The sequence below is a fragment of the Lissotriton vulgaris genome, chromosome 9, assembly GCF_964263255.1.
Source record: "Lissotriton vulgaris chromosome 9, aLisVul1.2, whole genome shotgun sequence".
In the NCBI taxonomy this organism is placed as follows: domain Eukaryota; kingdom Metazoa; phylum Chordata; class Amphibia; order Caudata; family Salamandridae; genus Lissotriton; species Lissotriton vulgaris.
The window spans coordinates 647,579,680-647,604,164 of NC_141697.1; the positions used below are offsets into that span (position 1 = coordinate 647,579,680).

Below are 24,485 nucleotides of genomic sequence, written 5' to 3' on the forward strand. Positions count from 1 at the left end.
CTGAGACAGCCTGCCAAACCATAATGCTCAGTGAAGGCAGTGCACCACCCTTTTCCCCCCTCAGTGCCTGTCACCCATTAGGCCCCACCTTAAAGACTCTGCACACTCAAGAAAAATAAACCTATAGTATTCTTTTTCAGGTTTTAGGGAGGGTGCTGGCGTGAGGGGGGGAGGTGGGGGTGCTTCTCCACCATGGCAGAGGAGCTGCTGCTGTCCATGAGCAGCCTAGTGAAACGGAGCTAAAGTCAGACAAAGGGGTGTCACCTACATGTGGCTCTGATCTCATGTCAAAGACAGGGCAAAACTGAGAGAGGCTGATAGTGCCAACTACCAGCACACAGGATTTATTACAGGTTTTCAAGATCTGGTTTGGAACCTTGGAAAATTGAAAAGTCGAGGAATTTGCTGGTAGAAGTGACCATGGGAATCAAAGTTTAAGGATATGAGTGTATAAAAAAGTGGGCTATAACTTGTCCTGCGCACTCTCACATTTTAAACTGCCATTGTACGTTTTCTCAACTTTTCACAAAAATGTACTGCTAAAGAGTAAGGAAGAAAACAGTGCTGGGAATGGCTCCATTATGTAGCACAGACTAGCTGTGGTGTGACGCAGGGCTAGCCATCGCCAGCATCAATTTAACATACCTGACTGAGGTTGAGAAGTGGTTACCGGTGTCTCTGGGGGATTTAAAGCACCTGACGTGAGCTGAGCACTGCTCAGAGGTGCATGCAAGGCAGGGTTATTGCTGGCAGAAGTGGAGCCACCACCACAGTCTGAATCATCAATGTTTCCACCACTGTTGCAGCCGGCTCCGCATCCCTTCTGCAACCTGGAAAATGAGAAACAACAAAAATAAGTGCAAGTGTTTCTGACAAATCTCAATGCAAAATACAACTTCGAGGTATCAACTTAAATCATTTAGTGTTAGGTTTGCATAATGCAAACAATTCTTAAAGTGGAGGCAAAGGTGGTTTATTTGTTTGGTGTGGAATGGAGCTGTAAAATGCTGGAGAATGTATTTTTTTATTTGATTTTGTGTTACTATTATAAAAGAAGAAAGTAACACAATGTATTCACATAATATTGCAAAAGATCACTCCGAAGTCTGTAACAAAAACTGGGAGGTAATTTGTCACATATACTAAGGATACTAGAATCCCATGGCTGTTAGCGTAGAATGTGGTGCCCTAAACTCATTTAGAAAATCCCTACTTCAAGAGTGGCAGACATAGGTTGTATCAGTCTGAAACATAGCCACCTTTCACACAGATTAAAATTGAACGCAAAAAAACTGGCAAAACACATTTTAAGTAATTGAGCGTTGGATACAAGAATTGCCAGATTTTCACTGACACAAATCCGGTGTAAAACAAAGTTCATAGATTGACAAAAGCAAAAGGGAAAGTTGCTTCATTTTTTCAGTAATACATTTAAAAGGCAAATATGTAATGGTAGGAGTGTGATTTTGTAATCCTTATGGCATCAAATAATGTTCTAGCAGGTTAGCCAATCATGTGTATGAATGCAGACAAAACAATGAAGGAACCATGGCAGCAGGTTGATGGTTTAGTATTACTGGCGCTGAAAGGAGGATCTAAAAATATTACTATGGGGGATAGTGTAAAAACAAAAGAATGCAAGTTACAGGATGACAGTGTAGGAAACTGGAATTTTTATGCAGTTGTCACCCCACTGTTGGCCCTCATTAGGACTACTAGGTGCTGGTTTTCGACTGACAATCAATAAAGCCTGCTAACCAGGCTCCAGGGCCAGCACTGTTTCCTTAAAACAAAGTAAAATAGTCTAACTGTGATACAATTGGCACACATTTGTAAGTCCCTAGTAAATGGTAGCGTTGGTACCTAGGGCATGGGTACTAAAGAGGGTTCCTAAGTGCTGCAGCATGTATTATTCCACCCCAAGGGACCCTCATACAAATTGCATGCAGAATGCCAGGGCAGACAGCATGACATGGTGCAAACAATCTGCGAAAAGACATGGCACACTCATTATAATATATGCAATTCACCCCTACAGCAAGCCTTATAGCCCTAAGCCAGGGTGCATTATATTACATGTGAGGACATAGCTGCATTAGCAAATATGCCCCTGTGCTATATAGTTCAATCACTTGTGAACAGGTAAGCCATCTTAAGTACTGGGCACTGGTCATTACAAGTTCCCCAGCTACATGGTGGCTTTACTGAAACCACTGGTGTTTGTTAACAACCACCTTATCTTAATAAATCCGTACTGTTGCCTGTACTAGATTTATTGCACAAGTTACTACTTGTGTAACAATATATCTGTAAAAGACATTAGTTAGTGATAGATTCCTTACCTTGGAATATCCCCAGGCGTTAGACTGGATCCGGAAATTTTTGTGTAGCAGTACCCTTGCACCTCGGTAGGCGTCATCTGCGGCTCCGCGCCCGTCGTCTGCGTCGTGGGCGCCGTGATGACGTCGTTGGAGTACTTAGACGCCGCCTCCGCGTGCTGACCGTAGTTCTTAGCCACAGCTTTTCCGCGCCAGGAACGCAGAGCTATGCTAAAAACCAACACTGGTGCCACTGAAACTAGGGCCCTGAAAGGGGATGACCTTAACCCTAGATATCGGTTTGCAGAACGGGGAGGATGGGTGGGTCGGTAAGGAATCTATCACTAACTAATGTCTCTTACAGATGTATTGTTACACAAGTTGTAACCTGTGCATCTGAAAGAGACTAGTTGGTGATAGATTCCTTACCTTAGAATAGATACCCCAGCAATACCAACCCCGGTGGTTGGTCTGCGAACCAATAATCACACCAGAAAGTCCTGGAGGACAGAACGGCCAAAGAAGCCATCCCTCCGGACTTGGCTGTCCAGGCAATAGTGTCTTGCAAACGTGTGCAACGAGGCCCACGTAGCTGCCTGGCAAATGTCCTGCAAGGGCACTCCTCGGCCCAGGACAGTTGTAGTCGCCATGGCCTAAGTGGAATGAGCCCTAAGCCCAACAGGGGGTTCCTTCTTAGCCAAGCTTGTGCACCGCCTTTCCCTTCTTAGTGCCCACGTAAGAGTTGGTCATCCACCGGGAACTGGCGTGTGCGATCTAAATAGAAAGAGAGCGCACGTTTTGGGTCCAGACGGTGGAGCCGCTCTTCCTCCTTTGAGGGATGCGGAGGCGGAAAGAAGGTGGGCAAGGTGATGGACTGCCCGATGTGGAAGGCTGTGACTACCTTGAGCAGAAAAGAGGGCCTTGTCCGCAATACAACCTTGTCCGGATGGACCGAAAGAAAAGGAGGTTTAGAGGATAGAGCCTGGAGCTCACTCACTCTCCTGGCAGAGGTGATGGCAACCAGGAAGGCAGTCTTCAATGTAAGAAGGCGGCTAGGACAGTTGTGAAGTGGCTCAAAAGGAGCGCACATCAGGAAAGTAAGAACCAGGTTCAAGTCCCATTGAGGCATCACGAAGGGAACAGGTGGAAACGTGTGTGTGATGTCCTTCAGGAATCGATTAACAACAGGGGACTTGAACAAAGATGGTTGATCAGGCAGCCTTAGAAAGGTTGACAGGGCAAAAAGGTAGCCCTTGATAGTGCCCAGAGCAGAGCCCTACTGGGCAAGAGAAAGAAGGAAGAGAAGAACCTCAGAAAGAGGGGCAGAGAGAGGATCCACAGCCTTTGCTGTGCACCATGCCACAAATCTGTTCCACCTGCAGGCGTATACCGACTTTGTGGAGGGACGCCTGGCTGCCAGAATGACGTTACAGACTTCAGGAGGCAAGTCAAATGGCCTCAACTGTCGCCGCTCAATCTCCAAGCATGGAGGTGGAGACTGGACAGATTCGGGTGGAGGACCGTCCCCTGCTGCTTCGACAGAAGGTCCTCCTTAAGAGGCAGATGAACCGGGGGATCGACTGACATACTGAGTAGCTCGGGATACCAGTACCTTCGTGCCTAGTCCGGAGCCACAAGGATGACTTGTGCCCGGTCGCGCTTGATCTTCTTCAGCACTTTGGGCAGAAGTGGTATAGGCGGAAAGGCGTACAACAGACTGCAACTCCACTCGCGACAAAAAGCGTCTCATAGCGAGTGCCGCCTTGGAAATTCCAACGCGCAGAACTGATGACATTGCGCGTTCTCTTTGGTAGCGAAAAGATCTAACCAAGGCTCTCCCCACTGCTGAAAGAGGCCTTGCGCCACGTCCGAGTTCAGACACCATTCGTGATCCATCATGCACCGGCAGCTGAGTTCGTCCGCCCTGGCGTTCAGAGAGCCTGCCAGGTGTTGAACCACCAGGGTCACACCCTGATGTTCCAGCCACTGCCAAAGGCGCAGAGCCTCTTGGCAGAGGGTCCACGACCCCACCCCGCCCTGTTTGTTGCCGTACCACATGGCTGTGGTGTTGTCCGTGAACACCTGCACTACACTCCTCCGGACAGAGGGGAGGAATGCCTTCAGTGCTAGACGAATCGCCCGCAGCTCCAAAAGGTTGATATGGAGCCGGGACTCCATCAGAGACCAGAGTCCTCTGATCTCCGCCTCTCCCATGTGGCCTCCCCAGTCCTGGAGGGACGCGTCCATCACAATCACGTGCTCTGGTTGGGGAAGGGGGAGGGATCTGCCGCTGACCCAATCGCGGTCCGTGAGCCACTACTGCAGTTGTCTCGCAGTGCCCTCTGAGATCAGGACATGGTCGGACAGGTTGCCCTGATGCTGGGCCCACTGAAACTTCAGGTCCCACTGCAGAGCCCGCATCCGCCAACGGGCGTGATGCACCAGAAGGATGCAGGAAGCCATCAGCCCCAGAAGCCGCAGCGTCAACCGGACCGAAACTCGGGATGAAGGCTGAAAGATTGGAATCAGTGCCTGTATATCCTGAACCCGCTGCTCGGGTGGGTAAACCTGAAACTGCGCCGAGTCAAGAACCGCTCCGATGAAAAGGAGCTTCTGAGAGGGACACAGGTGTGACTTCGGCACATTGATGGAGAACCCCAGCAGGTGCAAGAGGTCTGCCGTCGTCTGGAGGTGGCTGGCGACTGTCTGGGGCGAGCCCGCCTTCAACAACCAGTCGTCGAGGTAGGGGAAGATTGAAACCCCTAACCTGCGCAGATGAGCTGCGACCACCGCCATCACTTTCGTGAACACCCGTGGGGCGCTGGTAAGGCCGAAGGGGAGCACGGTAAACTGAAAGTGCTCGTGGCCTACCGTGAACCGTAGGTAGCGCCGGTGGGCCGGCAGGACGGGGATGTGGAAATAAGCGTCCTGCAAGTCCAACGCTACCATCCGGTCTCCTGGGTCCAGGGCAGCTAAGACCTGAGCCAGAGTTAGCATTATTAACTTCTCCTTCCGGAGGAAGCCGTTGACGTTCCGTAGGTCCAAGATAGGGCGTAGGCCCCCTTTGCCCTTCTTGGGTACCAGAAAGTAGTGGGAGTAGCAACCACGTCCTACTTCTGGCCCAGGAACGCGCTCGATGGCCCCCTTGGTCAAGAGGGCCGAAACTTCCTCCTGCAGAAGCCGCAAATGATCCCCCAATACGCGGTAGTGTTGCGGTGGCATGGCTGGAGGGGTCGTCTCGAAGGGGAGGGAGTAGCCCCTTCGGACGATTTGCAGCACCCACCTGTCCGACGTGACAGTGCGCCAGTGAAAGTGGTGATGGCGAAACCTGCCCCCCACTGGCGTCACATGGGCCGAAAAGCACGGACTAGGAGGGTTTTGAGGCGGATGCCGCGGGGGAGGGTGTGGACTGGCCTCGCCATTGTCCCCGACCGCCACCACGGCGATTTCCACGGCCGCCACCGCGCTGGATGTTAGTCTGCGGTGCGTGGCTGGCAGCACGTGTGGGGGCACCCCTTCCTTGGCCACAAAAGGAGCGAAAGGCCCCAGTTTGCTGGTGCGGGCCGAGAGGCCCAAGGACTTGGCCGTAGCCCTAGAGTCCTTAAAGCACTCAAGCGTATGGTATGCCTTGTCGCCAAAAAGGCGACGGCCATCAAACGGCATGTCCATCAGTGTGTTCTGGACATCGGCCGAAAAGTTGGCGGACCTCAACCAGGCATGGCGACGAATCGCCACCGTCGTTGCCATCGCTCTACCTAGTGAGTCAGTGTTATCCAGCCCACACCGGATTGAATATTTTGCTGCATCCCGGCCTTCTACAAGGGCTTGGCCGAGTTTGGCCCGTACTTCCAACGGACACTTTGGCAGCAATTCCGCGACCGTATCCCACAGAGAGTGGGTGTAGCGGCCCAAGAGGCATGCGGTGTTGGAAGACCGCAGTCCCAGGCTAAGGGAGGACAATACCTTTTTGCCATATTGCTCATACCTCTTGGATTCCCTGTCCGGCGGAGCCGACGGGAATGCGGTCTGGGAATTTGATGCCTGGATGACCAGGCTCTCGGGGGTGGGATGGGTCGCCCGGGGCCGGGCGGTGGCGTCTGGCCACGTTCCTATCTACGGGCGAACCCGTAGCGGGCCTGGACCAAATGCCCCAAAAGAACGTCGGTCAAGGGCTCATTAAAGGGCAGCAGAGGCTCAGCTGAGCTTGACTGCAGTTTAAGGACCTCAGTGAGGAGGTTAGTCCTCACGGCCTCGACGGGGAGCTCAAGGCCCAAGGCCTTGGCTGCCCTCATCAACACCATACTGTAGGTTGCCCCCTCCTCTGTAGCCACGGTAGGAGGTGAGACAAAGCCAGTGTCTGGCGATGTGTCCAGACCACTGGCATCCCCAAGTCCTCCTGTCCAGTCCTCTTGAGACTAACACTCTCGAGTCAGAGGGTCCTCAGACCCCTCCCAATACTCCTCTTCACCCATCCCCTGATAGTCAGGGTTGTCAAACAATGAGGCCGGTTCATAGAAGTTAAACTCCCCAAGCGGCGTCGAAAGCGGCGCCGTTCAGACGCCGGAACCGGAGCGAGGGAGGCATCAGGGACGGCACCGGAGGAGACACCTGTGGGACCGGCGCCGGTGAGGTCATTAGGTCAACCGGCGACGACCCGGATTCCGAAGCGGATCCAGTGAGGTCCTGCGGCGCCAGGCCAGAAGGCGCCTGCGGCCCGAAGCCCCCGACCCGCTAGGAGCCCCAGACGGGTCCGCTGGGCCCGAAGGCGCTGTGGAACCCATCGGGGAAGAGAGGTTCCTCATGGCCATGAGGAATCGCTCGATCTCCCCCGGCGTCGCGTCCTGCCCAGGGACCGGAGGGTGTGGAGCGGGCCACGACGCCTGCGACTCTGGCGGAGCCACGTGGGCGGTGTCACCCGAACCCCAGGCCGTGTCGCGTGAGCGTTGGGGGGAGTCGGAAGAGCGATGAAGTCTCTTCGACTTCTTGTGTTTCTTACCTGACAACGACTTCGGCCCGGAGGAGCGATGCCGACTCTTAGCTGTGATGGCTCCGGCCCTGCAACCTGTCCCTCGACCTCCTGCGGGACGGGGATATTAATTCCTATGATGCTGGAGGAACTTTGCTCAAGGCTCTGGACCTTTCCAGCCTCTAATTGTTGGGCCCTGGCTGAGATTATGGCTGGTCCTAGAGCTGGAATGCTTTAGAAACTGATTAAAGGATATCTTTTTAACCCTAAGGTGTGTTAATACTTTGCCGTGGCTCAGCTACATCAGGCAATTGCTCACTGCACTGCCCCAGACCTTTGGCAACACCCGGAGGGCATCTCTGCCTCCTCTGAAAAGGGAATCAGAGAGGCCTTCTGGGTAAACGAATGGAGAAAGGTACTGGAATCCTCCACCAGTGGCAGTCGTGCTGACTCTCTGCTGTCTAACAAAAAAGTGGGAGCTTTCAAAAAAACTGAGCCAAGGTTCGAAACTTCCTAGATGAACTTGACCCGCCATTCACTAGATCTCTCTATATTAAATTCAGGCTGGGGTCTCTGCCACTCGCAGCTTTTACCAAAATGGAGATGTCACACAAGGGGTAGTGCTGCTTGTTCAGCATGTGGCATTATACAGGAGAAAGGTGCCTATTTACTCTTTTTTTGCCCCACATACACCAAACAGCTAAGATGCTGGATCGTCTCCTTGTGCATACACCTTGGAACAGGGCAATATAGACAGGCATTGCATATCTGCAGATCTGACATGGGGTCTTGTGTGGTATTCTCGATAGCAACATTTCTGGAATCAGTTTGGCCCGGTCGCACTAGAATACTCACGCAAAAGCCAGAACTTAATCGCTGAGCAAAAAAAAAAAAAAAAATTGAATTCAACAATGACTTTTTAGCCACCGCTGCACACCATTATCCGATGAACCACCAAACATAATTCAAGAATAGATTTACCTTTACAAAATTTGATTTCATAGCATCACCCTCAAACTTATATTTTTATATTTTAAAGTGTCAAAGTCTTTATTCCGATTTTATTTGCACCTAAAAATAAAATATTTTTACCATGGTTTTGCCCCTTTGGAAAATTTTAGCTTGAATTTATTTATTGAACTGCTTGTGTATTAATTCAATGTGACTTTTATCTTATGTTGCTTTATGGTTGTTGAACAAAATAAAGTATTTATTGAATGACTGTGTGAACAACTAATGCTTAACACTAACCTCTGATAAACTTAAACTGCTTGCCCACACTACCACACAAGAGAGCATTTAGGATTGCTAATTTAAGCCTTGCAAGCCAATCACCTGAACTTTCTACATAGTGTACCTCATTTTGGTACACTACATAAAAAGCCAGCTTCCTACATACAGTACTTGTTCTAGGAATTGTGCATAGGGAGAAAAAGGTTCAGCGTTGCGATGAGGAAGTGCTTGTTTTTTGGTTGTAATTTATGAGTGCCAGGTTTGGGATTTAAGTATAGAAGTAAACCTTACCTCTCCCAGGTGCTCATGAACCAGGTAGATATGTTGCTGAGACTTATTGGCCCGCCCCAGATGCTGCGTAGCTGCTCATGGCTGCCAGCGTAAGAGGTCGTAAGTGGTGACACATAGATAGGATAACCAATAGGCTGGTCACAGGACGAGTTGATCATGTTGCGGAGGGCCTGCTTGGCATTTTGAATGCTCCCACGCTCTGGGTTACGATTACGCAGGAAGACCAGCTCCTGCTGCTGCCCTGCCCACAGTCCTCGCACACACTCCCTGTTGACCTGGAGAGATTGACAGAGAAAACAGGCAAAAAGAGGTACAAAGCAGGAGAGAATGCAGGAAAATAAATGAGTAGAAGAAAGAGAAAAGAGTGACAGAAAAGGGAACAAAGAAGAAACAATTCATTATACCATTAAAGAAAAATATCCTACATTTGCAGAAATATCTTCCCAAGTTTCTAATATAGATATATTTAACAGCAAGGCATAACACACAAAGTGCAATTTTTGGATCATTTAAGCGCGTGGTCAAAAGAAAGAATAAATGTTACTTACCTTGTAAGCATCAGTTTGTGGCATGTAGTGTTGTAGATTTACATGCTATGCATTCTTCAGCCATCTCGTGTTGGGCTTGGACCTGTACAAATAGTTTATTTTCTAAAGAAGTCTTTTCGATTTTCAGGACTTAGTGACTCCACCTATTAGTCGTACAGCGTATGGGCATCGGCTCCACGGTTTGACTGGACTGACTGGATGCTTGTTTCCGGTCCAGGGAAGACCTGGCTTGGCAGTTCAGGCTGGACCGTTACCATGATGCACAGGGTCAAGACTGATTTGCATATGGCTGGGTCTGAACTGGGGTGGCAAACTGGGCTAAAGAACGATGGATTTAGGCCCAGATCTCTGTACTGGGGTGAATGGATAACATTGTTCTGCATTCTGTCCAGCAATTGTTCTTTTTGCATTTGTCACCCAGAGTGGGACGGGTATGCCCAGACAAGGGTCTCCTGCTCTCCATGCCACTGGTGTCAAGCGATTCTGGGTGATGAGGACTGAAAGCCCGAAACCGGTCCTCGGATGCCTGGCAGTTCGGGCTGGACTGTTCCCATTGGGCATATGGCTGGGTCCAAACTGGGGTGGTGTAGTGAGCAAAAGAATGATTGATTAAACCCACATCTTTGTAACTGGGGGTGAATGTTTGCATTATCCAGCAGACCGTCCATCAATCGTTTCTTTTGAACTGTTCACATGAGGTACAGGGTTAACACTGATTTGCATATGGCTGAGTCTGAAATGGGGTGGTGAAGTGAGCTAAAGAATGATGATCGATTCAACCCAGATCTGTCACAGAGGTGGTAGAGTTTGGGGGGGATTGGTAGTGTCTGAAAAGTTTCAGCGCTCCGTCCATCATCTCTTTGTTTGCTTTGTTCACCCTAAGTTGGATGGGTATGCCCAGACATGGGTCCCTTGCTCACTTTGCCACTGGATTCAAGCTAGCCTGGCTGATGAGGGGTGTTACCCCGAAAGCGGTCCCAGGGTGCTTGTTCCGGTCCAGGGAAGCCTGGCTTGGCTGTTCGGGCTAGACTGTTCGCATGAGGCACAGGGCAAGACTGATTTGCATATGGCTGGGACTGAACTGGGGTGGTGAAGTGAGCTAAAGAACGAAGATGGATTCAACCCAGATCTGTGACTGGGGGGGTTGTCTGAAAAGTTTCAGCGCTCCGTCCATGAGCTCTTTGTGATTGCTCTGTGTGAGAAGAGCTGGCCTATTGGGGAGCTACTTTTGTGGGACTAGAGATAGGTCTAGTAGTGTGGAGTACCGTGGCTGGAATGCCCAAGTTGGTACTACCAAAATGAGCATGAGGGTGTACCACAAACGGTAGGAGGGAGAGGCAGTAAAGTGTAAGAAAATATCCTGGACCAACTCCTCCATAGAGCATTGCCCAGATACTGTGGTTATGGCAGTCTGACGGCGAAGTTAGGGCATTTTGTGTTTACGGCAGTGGCAAACAGATCTATACGCCCAATGGTGAAAGGAGGTGTGTAGGACTTGGGTTGGAGTTAGCACACGTGGACTTCTTGATGCACCTTGCTGAGCAGGTCTACTAGATCCTTGTCTACTCTGGGAATGTGCTTAATAAGTAGATGGACTTTGTGATGGATTGCGGATCTCCAGATGCTTTGCGCTCCACTGGATGATAGTGGTGAATGTGTGCCCCCCTTGCTTCTGTAAGTAAAGCACAAGTTACTTACCTTCGGTAACGATATATTTGTAAGATATAGTAGTTAGTATTAGATTCCTTACCATAGAATATCCCCAGGCGTCAGACTGGATCTGGAAACTTTTGCGTAGCAGTACTCCTGTGCGTCTGTAGGCGTCCTCTGCGGCTCCGCATCTGTGTCGGGATGACGTCGCCGGAGTACTTAGACGCCGCCCTCGCGCGCTGTTGTCAGTTCTTATACCCAGCTTTTCCGCGCCAGAAACGCAGAGCCATGATAACAAGCATTTGCAATGCAATAGGGCTCACATTAGTAAAGTTAGAGGTATTAGTATTGTAAATGACATTTTTTATTTTTGTTTTTGTTTTGAAAATAGCGAAATTAATAACTGTCATTTACAATGCCAATAGTGTTAACTTTTGCAAACGTGACACCTATAGCATTTGTAATGCTACATGTGTTGTATTTACATGACTTAGATGTTTTAATATTAAAAATAACAATGGGTTGTATTTTTTTCAATATTTAATACTTAAATAAATGTTATTGTAATTTATGATGGCAATAGCTTAAACTTTTGCGAATAACTTTTTGGAAGATTATGTTTAGTGTATTTTAATGTGATGAAAATATAAGAACAGAAGTGAAATATTAACATTTTTTGGGACATTGTTTAATAAAGTTTGAAACATTGAGAGAACATATTTGAATCAGTTGTTCTTGAATGGTTGCACAGATTGATGCTGTGGTGGCTCTGAATGATGCTGTGGTGGCTCTGAATGATGTTGTGGCGGCGACGAGTGATGCTCTGGTAGCGCATAGTGATGTTGTGGTGCCCCTGAGTGATGCTGTGGTGATGCGATAGATAGTGAGGGCGATAGATAGAGGGAGGGCAAAAGATAGATAGAGGCAGGGTGAGAGATAGAGGCAGGGCGAGAGGGCGAGGGATGGAGTGTGGGCGAGTGTGGGCGAAGGATGGAGTGTGGGCGAAGGATGGAGTGTGGGCGAAGGATGGAGTGTGGGCGAAGGATGGAGTGTGGGCGAAGGATGGAGTGTGGGCGAAGGATGGAGTGTGGGCGAAGGATGGAGTGTGGGCGAAGGATGGAGTGTGGGCGAGGGATGGAGTGTGGGCGAGGGATGGAGTGGTGGTGCTGAGTGGTGCTGTGGTGGTGCTGAGCGGTGCTGCTGAGTGATGCTGTGGTGGTGCTGAGTGATGCTGTGGTGGTGCTGAGTGATGCTGTGGTGGTGCTGAGTGATGCTGTGGTGGTGCTGAGTGATGCTGTGGTGGTGCTGAGTGATGCTATGGTGGTGCTGAGTGATAATGTGGTGGTGCTGAGTGATAATGTGGTGGTGCTGAGTGATAATGTGGTGGTGCTGAGTAATGTGGCGGTGCTGAGTGGTGCTGTGGCGGTGCTGAGTGGTGCTGTGGCGGTGCTGAGTGATGATGTGGTGGTGCTGAGTGATGCTGTGGTGGTGCTGAGTGATGCTGTGGTGGTGCTGAGTGATGCTGTGGTGGTGCTGAGTGATGCTGTGGTGGTGCTGGGTGATGCTGTGGTGGTGCTGAGTGATGCTGTGGTGGTGCTGAGTGATGATGTGGTGGTGCTGAGTGATAATGTGGTGGTGCTGAGTGATAATGTGGTGGTGCTGAGTGATAATGTGGTGGTGCTGAGTGATAATGTGGTGGTGCTGAGTGATGCTGTGGTGGTGCTGAGTGATGCTGTGGTGGTGCTGAGTGATGCTGTGGTGGTGCTGAGTGATACTGTGGTGGTGCTGAGTGATACTGTGGTGGTGCTGAGTGATACTGTGGTGGTGCTGAGTGATACTGTGGTGGTGCTGAGTGATACTGTGGTGGTGCTGAGTGATACTGTGGTGGTGCTGAGTGATACTGTGGTGGTGCTGAGTGATACTGTGGTGGTGCCGAGTGGTGCTGGAGTGCCGCTGAGTGATGCTGGGGTGGAGCTGAGTGATGTCGTGGTGGTGCTTGAGATTCCACGACAGAGAGGGGCTGTGAAGGACGGAGGCGACAGGCAGAGGCCACGGGGACATCAAAGGAAGGGTGGGAGGGGAATAAACGCATTAGCGAGCGAGAAAAGCCATGAACACCAGGGGGGCGGGGAAGCAGATTGCCTCCAAGCTTTCAAGGATGGAGTGTGGGCGAGGGACGGAGTGGTGGTGCTGAGTGGTGCTGTGGTGGTGCTGAGTGGTGCTGGTGCTGGTGCTGTGGTGGTGCTGTGGTGGTGCCGAGTGGTGCTGCTGAGTGATGCTGTGGTGGTGCCGAGTGGTGCTGCTGAGTGATGCTGTGGTGGTGCCGAGTGATGCTGTGGTGGTGCCGAGTGATGCTGTGGTGGTGCCGAGTGATGCTGTGGTGGTGCCGAGTGATGCTGTGGTGGTGCCGAGTGATGCTGTGGTGGTGCCGAGTGGTGCTGCTGAGTGATGCTGTGGTGGTGCTGAGTGATGCTGTGGTGGTGCTGAGTGATGCTGTGGTGGTGCTGTGTTGGTGCTGAGTGGTGCTGCTGAGTGATAATGTGGTGGCGCTGAGTGATAATGTGGTGGTGGTGCTGTGGTGGTGCTGAGTGATGCTGTGGTGGTGCTGAGTGATGCTGTGGTGGTGCTGAGTGATGCTGTGGCGGTGCTGAGTGATGCTGTGGTGGTGCTGAGTGATGCTGTGGTGGTGCTGAGTGATGCTGTGGTGGTGCCGAGTGGTGCTGTGGTGGTGCTGGAGTGCCGCTGAGTGATGCTGGGGTGGCGCTGAGTGATGTTGTGGTGGTGCTGAATGATAATGTGGAAGGGAAGGGAAGAAAGAACGAAAGAAAGAAGGAAGAAGGGAGGAATGAAAGAAAGAAAGGAATGAAAGGGAGGGAGGAAAGGAAGGAAGGAATGGAAGGAAGAAAAGGAAGGCAAGAAAGGATGGCAAGCAAGGAAGGAAAGGAAGAAAGGAAAGAAAAGAAGGAAAAAAAAGAAGGAAAGAAAGGATAAAAGGAAAGAAAGAAAGGATTCTAATTGCAAGCGTCAACATGAAAAGGCTTGTTTTGAAGATGTAGTCCCCAAATTTGAGATTCCACAACAGAGAGGGGCTGTGAAGGACGGAGGCGACAGGCAGAGGCCACGGGACATCAACAGAAGGGTGGGAGGGGGAAAAACGCATTAGCGAGCGAGAAAAGCCATAAACCCCAGGGGGGTGGGGAAGCAGATTGCCCCCAAGCTTTGAAGACTTTGTGAAGCCAAGCGCATGCCTGGGGAAGGAACGTTGAGTGCTGGCCAGAGGAGAGCACGACAGGCAAGAAAGAGGAGAATGTGGAGCACTGGGTAGGAGAAGAGAAGGGTGTGATAGAGATCCACGTGGAGAGATCAAAGTGGGGCGCTGCATAGGGCAGGGGTGAGGACTCGGAGAAAACAATGTGGAGTAGTGGGTGGGGGAGCATCTAAGGATAGAACGGGGAGGGGGGAGCAGAGAAGTACCTCAGGAAAACAACCCAAAAAAATATGCACACTCATGCAATGTTTTACAAGAAAAGAAAAAAAAAGACTTCCCGAAAAGTTTAAGAATAGAAAGAGCCTATCAGAGAGGTGGTGAACAGGGTAAGCTTCATAGGAGGGACAAAGACATTCTAATGGACTAAAATAAAGGTAGCAAATACTAACCCAGCAAATATAAAGCAAGCAAATGTGAGTGACAAACCACAAAGCCAATGGTAACCAATGAGAGGAATGTATACTACCTAAGCTTTCAGCATGTCCCCAAATAGGGAGGAGGGTTGGGGAAGGTGCCTCTGTGCTGCTGCCTGCCCTGCTGTGGCCATGATGTATTTATCTCATCCTGGGCAGGAGGTTGCTGGCGCTGCAGTAATAAAGCAAACAACATGATGGTTTTTCACTGCAGATCAGTTAAAATAGTTATTGGGCAAATTACTCAGGAATGTTGTGATTCACAAAATGGCGAAAAGGTGGTGGTTTCTGGTTATTGCGGTCTCCTGCAGGGACTGCAGAACCCACGGGGTTGCACTTTCAGGGAACTGTCTACCATTTGCAGTTCCTTGCTGTTAACATGCCCCTCCTTCAGCGATCTATCCTGCTGAATAAATCCATTGGCAAGACAAGATTAAATCTGTTAGCTTTCTTCCTGTTGTATGCTAGTCACATACGCTGCCAGGGGTGGAAACTCTTATAAAACAAGTTCTAACTCAAAGAACTCCCTTTCTTGAAATTATGTGAAGGGCTAAAACTAATGCGCATGAGGAACAAACTGGCATGCAGGTGATGGCGGCGCAGGGGGGCACCTCTCCTTGTGAGAGAAAAAGGGGGTTGTTAATGGCTGGATAATAAGCTGGACCACTTGATAGCGGCTTGAAGTCAAATCAAAGTCAGAAGGTTGAAAGAGCGCCTCTGCTGGTGTTGTTTTGTTTCTCTTCACACGTGACGCTGCTGTGCTACCTGTGGACGCACAGAAGCGAAGGCTGCAGCTGGGGGCTGCGGGGGAGAGGCGGGGCGGTGTCACTGGAGAGAGGGGTGAACAGAGAATGGGAGAGTGTGGCAGAGGGAACGTCGGTGAGGGAAGGGGGCAGGCAGGTTACTAGCCGAAAGGGGCAGTGTTACTGTTACTGAGGAGAGTGTGACAGGGGCCAGCGTGGAAAGGGGTGACAGGCGGGAAGGAGAGTGTGCCAAGAACTATTGGGCAGAGAGCGCCGTAGTGAAGAAAAAGAGTGATCGAGAAAGATAAACTGAGAAGGAAAAGGAGAGAGAGAGAAAGAGAGAAAGAGGGGAGGGCAGAAGGTAGTGGGAGTGTTACAAAGGCGAGAGAGAGAAAGAAAGAGAGAGCCCGTGGCAGAGGAGAAGGAGAGAGAGGGTATTGGAAACAAATGAGGATGCATGGGACAGGTGGGGAGGAGAGAGTGTGAGAGTGAATACTGGAGAGATAGTCCAGCAGTAGAGGTGAGAAGTAACTGGTAGTGGTATGTAGTCACAGGGCTAAGAGTGTAACAGAAGAGGAAGCTTCAGTGGAGTGACAGAGGAAGGAGGTGACAGGAAAAGAGGGGCGGGGAAAGGACGCCATGAAAACACGGAAACAAAATGAGCTCACAGTCACAGCAAACTGCAATTATAACATGAACCAGTCATTTTTATGGCAGTGTTAGGCATTCTAAATGAGATACCTATGGACTTTCACAGGATGAAGTGTCCCAAAGTGTAGACTGAACATATTCATAATAAAAGTAATCTCCGGGGTGATTAAATGTGTGCAAGGTTAATAAAAAGTAGGAAGGCAGTGCTTACAATGCCTTTGAATTCCTTGAAAGAGACAGAGTCCGAATACTTTAAAGATAAATTCAATCATCATCTGAAACCTTAGATGTAAAATGCAGAAGAGAACGCAAAGCTTAAAGATGTTAATTGGTGTCTACATGGGCTGGGGGGAGGAGAAATGCGAGTCACGGCCTGGCGGCCGTGAAAAGTGAAGTGAATAATTAGGGAAGGAGAAATACCAGAGGCCGGCCGAGCGTACGCTGGGGGAAGCTCCAGATGCATGTGGGAGGGAGGCTGGTGGCTTGTGGACGCGCTTTTCACGTGCACTGCCCGACATCCGATCTGCCCGATGGTTTAGCTCTGAGCTCTGGTTTACTCACTATACTGTCGTCCTATTATTCCTTGCGGAATTAATAGGACGAGCCCTAACAACACTGGTGCCATGAACCTAGGGCCCTGAAAGGGGATGACCTTAACCCTAGATATCGGTTCGCAGAACAGGGAGGATGGGTGGGGCGGTAAGGAATCTAATGCACAAGTTACTACTTGTGTAACGATATATCTGTAAGAGACATTAGTTAGTGATAGATTCCTTACCTTAGAATATCCATAGGCGTCAGACTGGATCCGGAAACTTTTGCGTAGCAATACCTCTGCGCGTCGGTAGGCGTCGTCGGTGGGTCCGCGTCCGTCGTTAGCGGCGGAATGACGTCGGAGTACTTAGACGCTGCCATCGCGCGCTGACGTCAGTTCTGATACACTGCTGACGTCAGTTCTTAGACACAGCTTTTCCGCGCCAGATACGCAGAGCCATGATAGAACCAACACTGGTGCCATTAAACTAGGGCCCTGAAAGGGGATGACCTTAACCCTAGATATTGGTTCGCAGAAAGGGGAGGATGGGTGGGTTGGTAAGGAATCCATCACTAACTAATGTCTCCTACAGATATATCGTTACACAAGTAGTAACTTGTGCATCTGAAAGAGACACGTTAGTGATAGATTCCTTACCTTAGAATAGATACCCCAGCAATACCAACCCCGGTGGTGGGTCTGCGAACCAATAATCACACCAGAAAGTCCTAGAGGACGGAACGGCCAAAGAAGCCATCCCTCCGGACTTGGCTGTCCAGGCAGTAGTGTCTCGCGAACGTGTGCAGCGAGGCCCACGTAGCTGCCTGACAAATGTCCTGCAAGGGGACTCCCGGGCCCAAGACAGTAGTAGTCGCCGTGGCCCAAGTGGAGTGGGCCCTTAGCCCAACAGGAGGTTCCATCTTAGCCAAGGAGTATTACGCTTGGATGCACAACACGATCCACCGAGAGATGGTCCACTTGTGCACGGCCCGTCCTTTCTTAGCGCCCATGTAACCAACAAAGAGTTGCTCTTCCACCCGGAACTGGAGTGTGCGATCCAGATAGTAAGAGAGCGCACGTTTTGGGTCCAGACGGTGGAGCCTCTCTTCATCTTTCGAGGGATGCGGAGGCGGAAAGAAGGTGGGCAAGGTGATGGACTGCCCGATGTGGAAGGCTGTGACTACCTTGGGCAGGAAAGAGGGTTTTGTACGGATGGACAGAAAGGAAGGGAGGTTTAGAGGAAAGAGCTTGGAGCTCACTCACTCTCCTGGCAGAGGTGATGGCAACCAGGAAAGCAGTCTTCAGAGTAAGAAGGCGGATAGGACAGTTGTGTAGTGGCTCAAAGGGAGCGCACATCAAGTAAGTTAGAACCAGGGGCATCACGAAAGGAACAGGAGGGAACATATGAGTGATGCCCTTTAAGAATCTGTTTACAATGGGGGACTTGAACAAGGAAGGCTGATCAGGAAGCCTCAAGAAGGCTGAAAGGGCAGAAAGGTAGCCCTTGATAGTGCCCAGAGCAGAGCCCGGCTGGGCAAGAAAAAGAAGGAAGAGGAGAACCTCAGAAAGAGGGGCATTGAGAGGATCCACAGCCTTTGCTGTGCACCATGCCACAAATCTGTTCCACCTGCAGGCGCATACCGACTTTGTGGAGGGACGCCTGGCTGCCAGAATGACATTACAGACTTCAGGAGGCAAGTCAAATGGCCTCAACTGTCGCCGCTCAATCTCCAAGCATGGAGGTGGAGACTGGACAGGTTCGGGTGGTGGACCGTCCCCTGCTGCTGCGACAGAAGGTCCTCCTGAAGAGGCAGACGAACCGGGGGATCGACTGACATACTGAGTAGCTCGGGATACCAGGACCTTCACGCCCAGTCCGGAGCCACAAGGATGACTTGGACCCAGTCGCGCTTGATTTTCTTCAGCACTCTGGGCAGAAGTGGTATAGGCGGAAAGGCTTACAACAGACCGCAACTCCACTTGCGACGAAAAGCGTCCCCGAGCGAGTGCCGCCTTGGAAATTACAATGCGCAGAACTGATGACATTGCGTGTTCTCTTCGGTGGCTAATAGATCTAACCAAGGCTCTCCCCACTGCAGAAAGAAGCCTTGCGCCACGTCAGAGTTCAGACGCCATTCGTGATCCATCATGCACCTTCGGCTGAGCTCGTCCGCCCTGGCATTCAGAGAACCTGCCAGGTGTTGAACCACCAGGGTCAGTGGCTGACGTTTCAGCCACTGCCAGAGGCGCAGAGCCTCCTGGCATAGGGTCCACGACCCCACCCCGCCCTGTTTGTTGCAGTACCACATGGTGGTGGTGTGGTCCGTGAACACCTGCACTACACTCCCCCGGACAGAGGGAAGGAATGCCTTCAGTACTAGACGAATCGCCCGCAGCTCCAGAAGGTTGATATGAAGCTGGGACTCCGCCGGAGACCAGATGCCTCTGATTTCCACCTCTCCAATGTGGCCTCCCTTGCTCTGGAGGGACGCGTCCGTCACAACTACGTGCTCCGGTTGGGGAAGGGAGAGGGATCTGCCGCTGACCCAATCGCGGTCCGCGAGTGCCCTCCGAGATCATGACATGGTCGGACAGGTTGCCCTGATGCTGAGCCCACTGAAACTTCAGGTGCCACTGCAGAGCCAGCATCCGCCACCTGGCATGATGCACCAGAAGGATACAGGAGGCCATCAGCCCCAGAAGCCGAAGCGTCAACCTGACCGAGACCCGGGATAAAGGCTTAAAGATTGGACTCAGAGCCTGAATATCCCGGACCTGCTGTTCGGGAGGATAAACCCGAAACCGCGCCGAGTCGAGGACCGCTCCGATGAAAAGGAGCTTCTGAGAGGGGCACAGGTGTGACTTCGGCACATTGATGGAAAACCCCAGCTGGTGCAGGAGGTCTGCCGTTGTCTGGAGGTGGCTGACGACTGTCTGTGGCGAGCCCGCCTTCAACAACCAGTCGTCGAGGTAGGGGAAGACTGAAACCCCTAACCTGCGCAGATGAGCTGCAACAAACTGCCATCACCTTCGTGAACACCCGTGGGGCGCTGGTAAGGCAGAAGGGGAGCCCGGTAAACTGAAAGTGCTTGTTGCCTACCGTGAACCACAGGTATCGCCGGTAGGCCGGCAGGACGGGGATGTGGAAATAGGCGTCCTGCAAGTCCAACGCTACCATCCAGTCTCCTGGGTCCTGGGGCAGCTAGGAACTGAGCCAATGTCAGCATTTTGAACTTCTCCTTCCAGAGGAAGCTGTTGATGTTCCGTAGGTCCAAGATAGGGCGTAGGCCCCCTTTGCCCTTCTTGGGTACCAGAAAGTAGTGGGAGTAACAACCACACCCTACTTCTGGCCCAGGAACGCGCTTGATGGCCCCCTTGGCCAAGATGGCCGTAACTTCCTCTTGCAGAAGTTGCAAATGATCCCCTGACACACGAGGTATTGCGGTGGCATGGCTGGAGGGGTCGTCTCGAAGGGGAGGGAGTAGCCCCTCCGGACGATTTGCAGCACCCACACGTCCGACGGGACAGTTCGCCAGTGGAAGTGGTGATGGCGTACCCTGCCCCCCACTGGCTTCACATGGGCCTGAAAGAGCAGACTAGGAGGGTTTTGAGGCGGATGCTGCAGGGGAAGGTGTGGACTGGCCGCACCGTTGTCCCTGACCGCCGCCACGGCGGTTTCCACTGCCGCCACCACGCTGTGTATTAGTCTGTTGCTTTTTAAGGAACAATGGTTCAGTTTTTTGGCCTAATTAGGTCCTGGAGGAAAAGGTCTAGGTAGCGAGTATTTAATAAAGGCTGGGGAGCAAAAACTGTAGGTATAAGTAGAATTTTTTTTTATTTTAATCTTTTCTTTTTTATAGAGTATACATAAATATTTATACTGTATTTCAGGTGCTCAGGTGAATAGTACAGTGCAGGACGTGACAAAAGTGATCAAAGTGAACGAGCTGTCACACAACAACAACAAGGTTAAAAAACAATTATATACAATAGAATGAGTAAAAATCCTTGGGTATGTCGACGGCGTTTCGATCTATATAGCTTTAGATCATCATCAGGACTGATGAGCTTCCTGAAACTGTAAGAATTGGGATTTTAGTTACACGTTCTTTACCTACATGTTCATTTGGGCTTGCATTTATTGTGCTCCCCGGGATTGGTGAATTAACATGCACATGTTTGTGTATCATCACATGCGCATTGAAACGAATTATCAGAGGTGAAAGAGGGCATAATTTCCTCACCTAGGAGTGCAGCTTATATTTAGCCAAAAGTAGTGTTTGGGGCTGTACATAGATGCATAGATAAATGCATGCACTTATTTAAATCATTTAATGACTGGATTATTTTCATTACCTTGCTAATGCATTCTCAAGCAAGGATGAATTATTGATGCTGCAACTGAATTGGAGGTTGCTTTCTGGGGAGAATCTAGTGATAATATAAATTGCTTTAAGTATCACAGAGAGTACTCAAAATTACTGTAAACAACACAGAGTTATGGCTATACTTGGACACTGGAGGTATAAGGTGGCAGCGTCAGAAAGTCATGCTGTTTGTCAAAAAATGTGGTCATTTGTTATCAAAATTAATTAAGGCTGCATTATTAAAAAGGAAAAGAACTTACATTATAGTTAATCAAAAAAGGTCTCTCAATGAGATGATCCAGGTAGCGCTCGGTCACTTTTAAATTAGACGAGGGTCCTACTTGAACTTATTTGAAATGAAAAATAGTAGTTGGAGCCTGTAACTTGCTAGTAAGTAATCCTACTGTAATATAGCGGCGAATTGGGGCAGAAAAACTTACTTGAAGGAATTAACAGAACGAGGGAATCTGCTTGAGCACGTTCGTCGCTATGATAATTTTCAATTATGGGCGCCTAGAACTGTAAAGGCACGTTTTTAGTAAGTCTGTAAAATTATACATTAAGGGATACAGTGCGCTAGGGTATCCTCGTTCAACGGGGTACACTTACTTTAATTCCGGCGATTTGGCGAAGCAGGTAGGGGTCCGAGTGTATCACCGACAGCTGCTCAAAGCATACTGAACGCTGGAGCCGCCATTAGTAGCGTGTTGTTATGCGCGCGCAGCCACAGTAGCGTGACGGGGGCGGCGCATGCGCGGAGAGGTCCTGCTGGTCTCTCGCGAGGAAGGACTAGCGTTGCTAATTGGCACATGCGCGGGGATTTGCTGAAGCGCGACCAAGCTAGTGCTTTACATTTGAGGCATTTTAAGAATTAGTTGGAGTTATTTTACGCACACGGAATGAGTGACTTTTATAGTGTAAACCCTAATGGGAACCTGACAGGAGAAATTTAAGCATACTAAGCGGTTTCATAGTTTTGAAAAAAGGGGTTATAGCATTCTGGGTGATTTTCTAATTTACAAGCATATATACATATATATACAACCATACAATTGGCACAACATTTTTCAAGTTCCTTCCGATAGCACTATTATAGACAATATATTTAAGAGAACAGTAATGTGCTGTTTTTCTTAAAGTTCAATTGCACTCTAGTAAAGAATGGTTATGAAAAGGGCACATGACTCAATGGGTATTCAGTCAAATAACATTTGGTGTAGTTCAAATGCACATATTCCATTCGTCAAGTGAGTTGAGTCCTTTCTCAATGGTTTTACAGTAGAAAATCCATTTACATTCCTGTCGATTTAGAATTGTCTGTTGATTGCCACCTCTGGCATTTGGCACTAGTTTGTCTATAACTTGCCACTTCAGGTCATTTTCAGAGTGACCTAGTTCAAGGAAGTGTTCAACCAGCGGAGCCGTTGTCACTTTGCATCGGATCCTGCTCCTGTGTTGGGATATCCTTGTCTTTATCTGTTGAGTCGTCTGTCCGATGTAGAGCAATTTGCATGGGCACTCAATACAATAAATAAAAATTTTTGAATTACAATTTGTGAAAAAGTTTAGAGTGTGTTTACAACTCCCATACTCAAATATTTTGGTGTTCGTGGTGAATTCGCATGCCATGCACTTATTACATTTAAAATGCCCTAAAGCACGTGGCATATTCAATCTTGTTTCAATTGTATTATGGTTGGTTGGGCGGTTTGCAGCTCTCACAAGATGGTCCTTCAAGTTACGACCTCTCTTGAATGAAAATAAGGGAAGCCCGGTGTTTAGCTCTAAAGGGGCTAATACATTCCAATGTTTTTTGATCATTTTAGTGAGTTTGTTGCTAGCTGTATTGAAAGTGGTAACACAGGTAATTTTGGATAAAGTTTTTTTGGGGCGGGGTTCAAGCAAGTATTCTCTGTGTGTGTACCAGGCCCTTTTCATGGCCCTTCTTACCAGTTTACGCGGATAGCCTCTGACAGTTAATTTTTTGCAGAGAACTTCTGCTTCGGTAAAGAAATCATTTTTGTATTTGCAATTTCTTCTGATTCTCAGAAATTGACCATAGGGTAATCCATCCCTCAGAGCCCTGGGGTGTGCACTCTGGTATTGTAAGAGAGTGTTGCGTTCCGTGGGTTTGCGGAACAGTGTGGTGTATAATTTATTTTCTTCACATTTAATGGTCACATCCAGGTAGTTAATTTGGTGTCTGTTGTATGAGTAGGTAAATTTCAGGTCTGTTTGGTTGGAGTTCAACCATGTACAGAAATTGTTTAGTGCTTCTTCATCACCGCTCCAGATCATCAGGACATCGTCGATGTACCTGTGCCATGATTTTATTTGGTTGCGGAAGGGATTCGTTGTGTTGAGGATGACGTTCGTTTCCATGTCATCCACGAAAAGAATCGCAAAGTTGGGGGCAAAAATCGAGAGAGAGATGAGATTAATGAGGTGAGTGGTATCTTTGACATATGTGGCAGTGTCTTGGACCAAGTCACGAATGAAAAAATCAATATATTTGCCTAGGGGTTCTACAACCGACCCGCAACCTGAGAGTATTGGTCTTCCAGGAGATCGTTCTGTGTCCTTGTGAATTTTAGGCAATGTGTAGAGTACTGGGGTGCGAGCGTTTTTATTATTCAGGAATAAGAATTCATTCTTACTTAGAAATCCTAATTCAAGCGCTTCTTGCGTGACAGAAAGAATTGTTTCACTTATATTCCTTATGGGATTGCCTCTTAATTGCTCATAATGGTCTTTGTTGTTGATCTGGCGCATGATTTCATTTTCATAAGAGATGCGGTCTTGGATGGCTATCCCGCCACCCTTGTCGCATGGTTTTATGACAATGTCATCGTTTTGTTTTAATGCTAGAAGGCTATTTTTCTCCTCTTTGCTGATGTTGTAGGGTGTGAATCTATATTCGTCTTTTATTTTACCCAGATCACGTAACACCAGGTGTTCGAAAGTGAGCACTTCTGGTGGCATGGTTCCACTGGAAGGATTAAATGTGGAAGGAGGGCGTAGGCCTGTGGTGTCATTCTTATTGGGTCCTTCACGGTTTTTGAAGAAAGTCTGTAGACGTACTTTTCTAAAAAATTGCATGATCTCAGCTTGGATATTGAACCAGTTCGGTTTCTCAGCAATTACAAACGATAGACCTCTGCTAAGAAGAGCTACATCTGTTGAATTCAATTGATGTTGGGATAGATTAAATATTGGTATTGTCTCCTGGTTAGTGTTAGATATTGGTTCAAGGTCTAGTACTGGTAGCCCCATTGGTAATATCTGTTCCTGGTTTGACGTTCTCCCGGCGGAAGTTGTATCTGGGTCTGGACCGAGTCTTCCCTCTCCCTCTCCCGCGAGGAGGGTCTGTGTTCCTCTGTTGGCCTCTCCCTAAAAAATGGGGATTGTTACCAGTGGAAGTGCTAGGGCCTTCTGATCCCTCTGAACCCTCTGATTCTGCTGAGGATTCTGAGAATGTTACTGGTGCTCGGTTTCTTCGTGT

General features: G+C 49.4%; 1 protein-coding gene across 3 annotated transcripts in view; it reads right to left on the bottom strand.

The window, feature by feature from the left end:
• Nucleotides 1–24,485, bottom strand: part of PCNX3 (pecanex 3) — an 873,417-nt gene that overhangs the window by 98,095 nt on the left and 750,837 nt on the right. For all 3 annotated transcript variants that reach the window (XM_086938333.1, XM_086938332.1, XM_086938334.1), the window contains exons 32-33: nucleotides 8,809–9,083; nucleotides 646–830 (exon numbers count right to left, since the gene is read on the bottom strand). In XM_086938333.1, the coding sequence (XP_086794459.1) occupies nucleotides 646–830; nucleotides 8,809–9,083 (460 nt within the window). The remainder of the gene's footprint in view (nucleotides 1–645; nucleotides 831–8,808; nucleotides 9,084–24,485) is intronic.